At 39.2% G+C, this 9723-nt stretch overlaps 1 protein-coding gene across 1 annotated transcript in view; it reads right to left on the bottom strand.

Annotated features, from left to right (window-relative positions):
* Positions 1 to 7539: 7539 nt before the first annotated feature.
* The window catches only part of LOC123520645 (cardioactive peptide-like), a 41469-nt gene continuing 39285 nt past the window's right edge, over positions 7540 to 9723 (bottom strand). Inside the window, exon 6 of the mRNA XM_045283124.1 lies at positions 7540 to 7649. Coding sequence (XP_045139059.1) covers positions 7629 to 7649 — 21 coding nt within the window. The 3' untranslated portion in view covers positions 7540 to 7628. The remainder of the gene's footprint in view (positions 7650 to 9723) is intronic.

The raw sequence follows: 9723 nt of genomic DNA, 5'->3' as shown, positions 1-9723 counted from the left end.
GCGAGTGGGCCTCCTCCAATCGCCCCACAAGGCGAGAGGAGGTGGTCCTCGCACGCCTCAGGATGGGCTGCACCTCCCACCCACATGCTCCCCTACATCGCCAACACCTTCCCACCACAGTGTTCCAGCTGTAATATCACCCTATCTGTCGAGCACATCCTGCTTCACTGTGTGCGTTATCGTGAGGAAAGGCGGCCCTTGGCGGCGTATTGCCGGGGTCGCGGCCTCCCGCTAACTCAAACCACCCTCCTGGGTGATGAACATCCGGATGTGGTCGATAGACTGATGATTCATCTGACTGAGACCAATTTAATCAGAGAGTTGTGATTTATGTGTATATATTATGTTATTTATTCTATCTGTAAATATTATATATATATATATATGTATGTAAACAAAAGTATAAAAGTGTGTATGATTCCAATTTTGCGTGATCTAATGTGAATGTTTTCCCTTCATGTATATATGCAATACGTAGTGATACTACGTAGCCACCCTGTGTGAATTTGAGTTATCCCTCCCTTCCCCATGCCCTGACAGAGGACAATAATTTTGATATAGGTATAGGATCCTTGTGTGAATGAAGCGTGTATGAGAATGTGTGTGGATATTTAATGTTAAAATATAAAAAAAAAATGTTGAAAATTAAGATAACTATAAATAAAAATAAATAAATAAATAAAACCAATAAAAACTGTATATAAGTAAAAAGTAAAATAAAAGGCCTAATTTCAAAGAAATATAAAAGTCATAAAACAATGAAATAAATAAATGGCCTAATGTCCAAGACAGGGTGATGGCAAAAAAAAAAAAAAAAAAAATCTAGCAGTTTCGTTCTCTAAACTCCCTCCCTCTCCCTTCCTTCTGGCGCTACACAATACACGTCTCCAGAGTTTCTTTTCCCTTCCTTCTGGCGAGACAGGACACGTCCCCAGAGTTCATTTTCCTTTCCTTATGGTGAAACCCAGTACGTGTCCTTAGTGTTGTGGCACAACACAGTACACCGTCCCTAGAGTTCCGCCCCTATCCTTCCTTCCATAGCTGCCGGCTGGACTTGCCTCACCGACGCTCCCCAACACGCTCTGCCTGCGGTGGGCATTTATTGTCTCCACCTCAGCTCGTCACTCCCACTGTCGCCAAAAGTAGAAAGGAGTGCTTTGGGATTTGCCTGATTGACTCTGTTGCACACGCCCTGCCTACGGTCGCCGTGTGTCGTCACTATCTCATCGAGTGCTCCGGGACCAAGGAACTTTCCAAGCCGTTAGTAAAACTAGATTGTACTCTGACCCATAGAGTGAATACGATAATCAGTGTGACGTTGCCATATCTCTCATTACTTCAGAGAAAACGGAATAACTTTTCTTTATTCAATTTAATGCATGACTTTGCTAAAAAAAAAAAAAAAAAAAGACGGGTGTGACAAGGCATGGAGATGCCATAGGAAAATTAAATGCAGTAAAGGTGCTACATTATAAAAGGGAAAATGAGGCTGATAATTTACCTAATATTTGCTGTTATGTCATCTCGAGATAACCAGTGTAATATAATGAATGGGGAAAAGAAACATAAGATGAGACTATTTTATTTCAGTTATTGCCCCAAGCTAACATCTCGAAGTCATCGAAGTTCGTTATCGTTGAAGAGCTGTTCTTTTTCCGACAGGCTGATAGGGTTGTGGCGCTGTGGTGCATCTTGTTTGCGCTGGAACAAATCCTCTTCACCGTGGCTTCAGACATACCAGCTGCTTCTGTTGTCCTTTTCCTCGCTCGATTTGTCGGTAAAAATGGTCATCGATTTGCTTTTTCTGTCAAGAAGTATCTATTAATTGTATACAAATTCCTTGGTTTGGCTGTACAATATACAATGAGACGTGGAAGATTGTCTTTTTTTTTCATCATCCTGGGATGGGAATTAGACCAGTTTTATTGTAACTTTCTCTGATTTTGGCAATGTTTTTACTATATTCAGTTGTTTATTGACTAATGTAGTTTTTTATTGTTTTTACTTATCTATTTATTTTTGTTTAATTATCTTTTTAATTTTTTTTTAATAATAAGATTATGTACACACTAAGAATTTCATACACGCTTCATTCACACAGGGATCCTACTCTTATCTCAAAACTATTTATTCCAACCATTTTTCATCATTCTAAAAAAAGAAAAAAAAATCTAAGAAATGATTAGTAAAATCATTTTGGTAATCAGGCACACAACGTAAGCCTAAACATAGCTTTGTAAACGTAAGAGAACTTGAATCACTTAATCTTATAGTGAATGAAACACTTATCAGGAGAAACTATTTATTTCTTATTCTAACCATTTTTCTTTTACCATTCTATAAAGATGTTTTTATAAAGATCATCCTGCTAAATAGGTACGCAACTTGAGTACGTATATTCGCTATGATTCCTCTTAATATGAATAAAAGATTATGTACACACTAAGAATTTCATACACGCTTCATTCACACAGGGATCCTACTCTTATCTCAAAACTATTGTCCTTTGTCAGAGTATGGGGGAAGGGAGGGATAACTCACAAACACACAGGATGGCTACGTGGCATCACTACGTATTGCACATATACGTGAAAAGGGAAAACATTCACATCAAATCCCGTAAGACTGAAATCATACACACTTTCATACTTTTATTCACATACATAATATTGTTATTTACAGTGCAAAATAAATATATACACATAAATCATAACTCCCTAATTAAATTTGTCTCAGTCAGGTAAATCATCAGTCTATCAATCACATCCGGGTGCTCGTCACCGAGAAGGGTGGTCTTAACTGGTGGCCTCACACCTGCAATACGGCGCCAAGGGCCGCCTTTCCTCACGATAACGCATACAGTGAAGCAGGAAGTGCTCAACGGAGAGGGTGACATTTCAGGTGGAACACTGTGGTGGGAAGGTTTTGGCGATGTAGAGGAGCATGTGAGTGGGGAGAGTGCAGCCCACTCTGAGGCTTGCGAAGACCACCTCTTCCCGCCAGGATGGGTTTGATGGTGTGGCAGTGAGTTTGCCACAGGAGTTTTGCTGATGATTTAACAACTGAGAGACATGACCGCAGATCCCGACGGAAGTTCCACGCTCCCTCGATCTCTGCAGCAGACTTAGCTAGCATGTCATGCTTGTTCATTCCCGCGTATACTAGAATGTCCAGGCTCCTAAACCAGCGAGAAGGATTTGCGACATGAATTGCCTTGGATTTCATTTTCATCCTTGCGGCCGGACTCTATTGCCTGAAGGGCTGACATAGAGTCCAAAAAAATGACTATTGAATTACGAGTTAGTTGAATTTAAAGCATAATTTATGGCTTTGTCAATAACAAAAATTTCAGCAGAAAGCACCGATGTATAAGTAGGCAGTCGGAATCTGACGGCACATTCACACGACCACACACTTGCACCCACACATTCATCTGTTTTGGAGCCGTCGGTGCAATGATGTAAGGATGGAGGGAGGTCAGCAACAAGGGCCCGGAAGTGTTGGTGGAGGTCCACCTCGGCAACGACAGCCCTCTTCCCCGGCAACCAATTGTATTTGAAGGTGGTGGGGTGTTGCATCCATGGGAAAAGGGTGGGCAGCACGAGGAGGTCCGCATCGTCCAGTCTCACGTCCGTTTGCTGGCAGAGCGTGTGATTCTAACGGAGACTGAACGGCGGACAGCACTGGGGAGATGGTGGTGCTGCTAGACAATCTTTTTTGCTGTGTTACCAAGAGGAGCCTTCCGGGCAGCGTCGCATTGGATCTGTAGCGTCCGTGCCACACAATTAAGGACTTGTACACCATGAAGTACCAGATAGGTTTTCATGGACATTGATTTTTTTTTTCAGCAACAGATAAGCAGTTCATTAATATGAGACTTCCAATTGAGTCTGCTGTCAAAATGGAGACCTAAAAACTTGACTGAATTTTTAAATGGTATCGGTTGGCCTTGAAGAGTTAATTGTAAATCAGGTACGTTACGTCTAGTAAAAACAACACCGATGCACTTAGCAACGGAAAGCTTAAATCCCCACAGAGAGGCCCAATGTTGGACAGAATCAAAACCGTCTTGAATCTGTCCCTCCGAGACCTGTTTGGCGAGGAGTGCCTTAATGCACAGTCATCAACATATAATGAGTATTTAAGATTCCTGGGGACAGGAGGTGTTGACAGAATATCATTAATCATAATACAAAATAAGATGGGGCTAAGAATGCTACCATGCGGCACCCCATTCTCCAGGACGTAAACGTCCAAGATTACGTTACCAGGAAACTTGACAAAGAATGTTATCTCCTGAAGAAAATTGTAAACGAAAATGGGCTAATTATCTCTGAAATCAAGAGCGTTGAGGATATCATGTATCGCCATGTCATGTCGATGGCTTTGTGGATGTCGAGAAGCACCCCTATCATAAATTCTTTTTTGGTAAAAGTCTCTGAAATGCAATGCTCCAGGTGTGTTAGGTGATCCATCGTTCTTCGGTACTTCCAAAAATCCGATTGCCGATCACCTAACAAACCCTTCACTTCTAAAACAAAAAGTAGCCTTTGCTATATCATACGTTCCATGACCTTACTTAGACAACTCGTGAGAGCAACAGAACGAAACGCACTGGGATCCGTAAGGCGTTCAGTCTTTTTAGGAATTGGGATGGTGTGAAATGCCAGGACTGAGGAAAAATGTGAGAGGTCCAGATTATATTGTAAAGGGTTAATAATTTTGAGAGGGAAGGGTGGCCGAGATGTAACATGATATGTGAAATATTGTCAGGACCGGGACTGGAGCCTTTACAGGATTTCAGGGCAAGGAGGAGTTCATCCAACGTAATCTGTGTTGTAATCCGAGTTCACGCCTGCGGCAAAGTTTGGGCCTCCTTACGTAGGAGGAAGGCAATGTTGTAAGAGGCAGTACTGCTGGCCTAATGGAAATGTTGGGTTATTGTATTGGCAATGTCGGCTCTGTTGTCTATTGCGTTTTGATAGGAATATAAGGATTTTTTTATTATTGAATATGTGTATTGTCTTCCAGACTTATGAGAAAGGTGTAGTGCGGTTTACAGTTGATATGAATTGCTGGAATGAATCTTTCTTTGCATTACGGATGACTTTCCTTGCCTGAGTCCTTGCCTTTTTATAAGCTATGAAATTTACTCAACTGGGCTGCTGGCAGAAATGCCTGTATCTGTACTCACGAAGTGCTTGTCGGCAATCTGTTGTCCACCATGAAACTCCATGCTTAGTGCTAACTGTAGACGTCTTCGGAATACAAGCCTCGGCGGCATGTAACATGGATTGTGTTTCGTTGTTGACCATCGTGTCAGTGTCCCCGCCAAATATATCCACGTCGGCAACCCCATGGAAGGTTGCCCAGTCTGCTCTCTTATAATTGAACTTGGGAGGGCAAGGGGTGGGCGGGGTGTCGCGTGCATACGAGATGCAGATGGGCAGATGGTCTACATTACACATTTTGGATTGAGCCCTTACCGTTGAAGCATGGGAGACGTTCGAAGCAGGCACGGCCTGCATCTACTTAACTCGCATCCTTGCTTCATAGTAAGAAATTTCTTCAGTAGCTTTAACTGTGCAGACCTCTCTCTCTACTTTCCACGCGGGGCAATCGCGTGAGAAAGTGGAGTGAGCACCCTTACAGTTATGGCACTTTTCTATGAAGGATATACACTGGTCCACCGAGTGGCCCCCTACTGCGCATCTACTGCAGTAAGCATGGGAAGACCAACAAACGTTGCCATGGTGACCATAAAGCTGACATTTGAAACAACGGAAAGGATTCGGAATTTAGGGACGAACGGGAACTGGCTCGTACCCTACATGAAGCCACTCTGGCAACTTAGCAACACTGAAGGTGAAAATGACTGAAGCCACGATCATTCTGTTACCGTCAACCATTTTAGTTATTTTGAGAGCTTCAATAACATCCTGGTCAGCCATGCAATCGACAATCTCGGTCGAGTCTATGTCCATAAAATCGCAGTGGGAGGCGACTCTCCGACAAGAGTTCATGGGCACCGAAATCGAAGCCTCGATCTCGATGTCATGGATACGCTGAAGTTTTGATAGTGACTTGACTTATTTACGTTAAGTGTTTGAACTAACAAGTCACCACTAGCAAGTTTTTTCTAACATTAATCACATTTCTAACATGGTAGTCAATTACCTTCTTGATTATAAACAAGTTGACTGTAGGGAGGCGGGTAGTAGTCTTAGAATGCAGAGTCACATAGGTCGCTTTATTGGGGTCAATATTAAGTCTGGCAGTCGGGGGTCGTCAATCAATGTCCTCCCTCCCCCTTACAGTGGGAGGGTATGAAGGTCCGTCAGGCATAGAAGGGATACAGTCCCTTCTCCTGCAGGAGGGGAGCCGGACACAACTGGGAGAAAGTCAGGGAGTTTCTTAGCGTCAGAGTGCCCTTCCAAACCACTCTAGGGGGGGCCTGACGGTATTAATTCACCCCAAAAGCACGTTCACTGAGGCGGACCCTCCGTAAGTGAGAGAGGAAAGACAATCTGACAATCTGGCAATAGACACCTTCTGTTGCCACTAAGGAGAGGACAGTGAAGAAGCAAAGCTAAAAGCACGGGGCAGTAGGATTCCTAATTTTATTTAGCTAAATCCTAAGCCTGATGGACCTACAAAAGAGAGAGAGAGAGAGAGAGAGAGAGAGAGAGAGAGAGAGAGAGAGAGAGAGAGAGAGAGAGAGAGAGAGAGAGAGAGAGAGAGAGAGAAATGTCTTGACTTAACCGATAGTGAATGAAACACTTATTAGAAGATACTTTACTTTTATTCCAACCATTTTTCATCATTCTAAAAAAAGAAAAAAAAATCTAAGAAATGATTAGTAAAATCATTTTGTAAACGTAAGAGAACTTGAATCACTTAATCTTATAGTGAATGAAACACTTATCAGGAGAAACTATTTATTTCTTATTCTAACCATTTTTCTTTTACCATTCTATAAAGATGTTTTTATAAAGATCATCCTGCTAAATAGGTACGCAACTTGAGTACGTATATTCGCTATGATTCCTCTTAATATGAATAAAAGATATTATTATTATATATATATATATATATATATATATATATATATATATATATATATATATATATATATATATATATATATATATATATATATATATATATATATATATATATATATATATATATATATATATATATATATATATATATATATATATATATATATATATATATATATATATATATATATATATATATATATATATATATATATATATATATATATATATATATATATATATATATATATATATATATATATATATATATATATATATATATATATATATATATATATATATATATATATATATATATATATATATATATATATATATATATATATATATATATATATATATATCATATCACTGAAGTACTTATGGTGATACCAATTAAGTGAATCTTGAAAATTAAGCATAACCAAAAAATCCAAACAGAGAACTTTGTTTTTATTTTACATTTTTTTTTTCAACATATATTTGGATACGCAGAGCCACTGAAGTTCTGAAAGCTGCATGATTATTTTATTGATGGAGGAAGTCGGCTATGTCTCCTGTTGTTCACTGTTTCTCAACGACTCCCTGGTGAAGGAAGAAAACATGACGTAACACCAATGACTATCTGGCACTTCATAATTTGTCTGAAGTAGTTATCCTTTTGTCTCTTTGGTATAACGGGCCTTAGTCCTCCTACCTATCGAAAAGATGGCCACAATAGAATATTCTCGGCTGTTCTTCATAAAAAACGTTCGTTCTTTTCTTGTTCAAACGTTCTGAACAAATTTAAACATTCTTCGCATATTTGTTACTTAATCTTATCTCACTTCTTGAGACAGCCAATTTCATTCACATTTGCTATTCTTACTAACTTTTGCTTTTCGCCCTCTCAACGCGATCCCAATATGACTGTAGCATGTAACATTTTAACTCATTTTACCACTTTATGCTAAATTTCGGTTACATCAAATACCTGAAAATGTAATCCTGAAGCCCACGAACACCATTTTGATGATTTTCTCATCGAGGTATATTTGTGAAAAAAAAAAAAAAAAAAAAAAATCGGAGAGCTGAAGAATCCTTACATACTTTGTATGTCAGCTGACAATCATCCGGGAGTGACATGAACATCATTCGTGTAGTTGTCGTGTTTTACTTTGGTAAAAAAAAAGAAAAAAGCCAAAGAGCTAGACTTATCATGTGGTTAAATACTGCACGATATGCAATATGGAAGCGAGTGATTTTTAATAAGGGGCTTCCAACAAGTCACGTGATGCCAGTAAATGCCAGATTAATTCATTTTGCATAAAAAGTGTGGACAACTATTATTACTAAACTGTATGTATCTTTCTATCTCTAATGGTAATATTTTGTCTTAGCATTCGTTTTTGTTATCAAAGTGAAAGATAGAAGTCAAAATAAAGGAAATCTACTTATATCATGAAGATGAAAGAAATGGTGATCTTGATGTAGAGACACTGGTTATATCTATAGGTAATATGTATTAGAAGTTCTAGATAAAACTGGTCTGTACGTGGCTATAGGATTTTTACCATCAAAACAATCATGGGTGTATAATACATTTTACATAACTATTTTATGTAAAACAAATTTAGTTTGAGATTAAGCTGTCTGGATGTTACCAAAGCAGCACTCCCTCAGACTTCATTGACATCGACTTCTCGTTTTTTTTTTTTTTTTTTTTTTTTACTTATACCATGTGGGCTTTTCACGGGAATTTATGGGATAAAGGGGATAGTTTTGGGGGTACCTCCTATCTGAAAGACCACCCACTAGGAAACCGTTGCCCCGAGTTAATACACAAACATCATACCATGAACACCAACATGGTCGAGCTAAAAAGGTGGACTGTTTTAACATCAAAGGAAGCTATACACAAGTAGACATGCAGTCAAATAAAACTGTAAAATGTATGAATAGCGTTGGACTATAATCACCCTCTTACAGACAAACCATCAGTTACATTTATACCAATACATCCTAGGGTTAAAATATAATCGCACTCTCGCAGATATATCAATGTCATCTCAAGATTTAATTACATAGTTGACCCGAAAATGTTATTTTGAAAGTCTTACCGTTCCATTTTAAGGAGGTGGCATAGTGGATAAGGTGGTGAGCGTGGGATCGGGCAGACGTTCATGTGTAGGTTCAAATCCCACCACATATCGTCTTGAAACTTTCTCATTTGTCGATTGGTTTAAGGTTACTTACATGTCACCATGATACCCAGGTTCTAGGTGGAGGTGAAATTGTCTTACAGCAGAGATGCTCTTGAGTGGAGATATGGGCTCTAATATGGGCACCACTATAAGTAAAATTGCCTATCCCGCTAATGGGTTGAAGCTGGACAGCACCTCCAGACTATAAAAAAGAAAAAAAGAATCACCTGGCAACCACTGACAACTTTTACTTAGTGGACGTCCCTAATGAATGAAGTCTACTAGTTGGTCATAGAATAAACAAATAAATAAGTCGTATAAGAAATAAAAAGAATAAATCTTAAGAAACTTCATTTAAATTCTCTCTCTCTCTCTCTCTCTCTCTCTCTCTCTCTCTCTCTCTCTCTCTCTCTCTCTCTCTCTCTCTCTCTCTCTCTCTCTCTCTCTCTCTCTCTCTCTCTCTCTCTCTCTCTCTC

This window comes from Portunus trituberculatus, chromosome 47 (genome assembly GCF_017591435.1).
Source record: "Portunus trituberculatus isolate SZX2019 chromosome 47, ASM1759143v1, whole genome shotgun sequence".
Taxonomy (NCBI): Eukaryota; Metazoa; Arthropoda; class Malacostraca; order Decapoda; family Portunidae; genus Portunus; species Portunus trituberculatus.
This window is presented reverse-complemented; position numbering and strand designations above follow the sequence as displayed.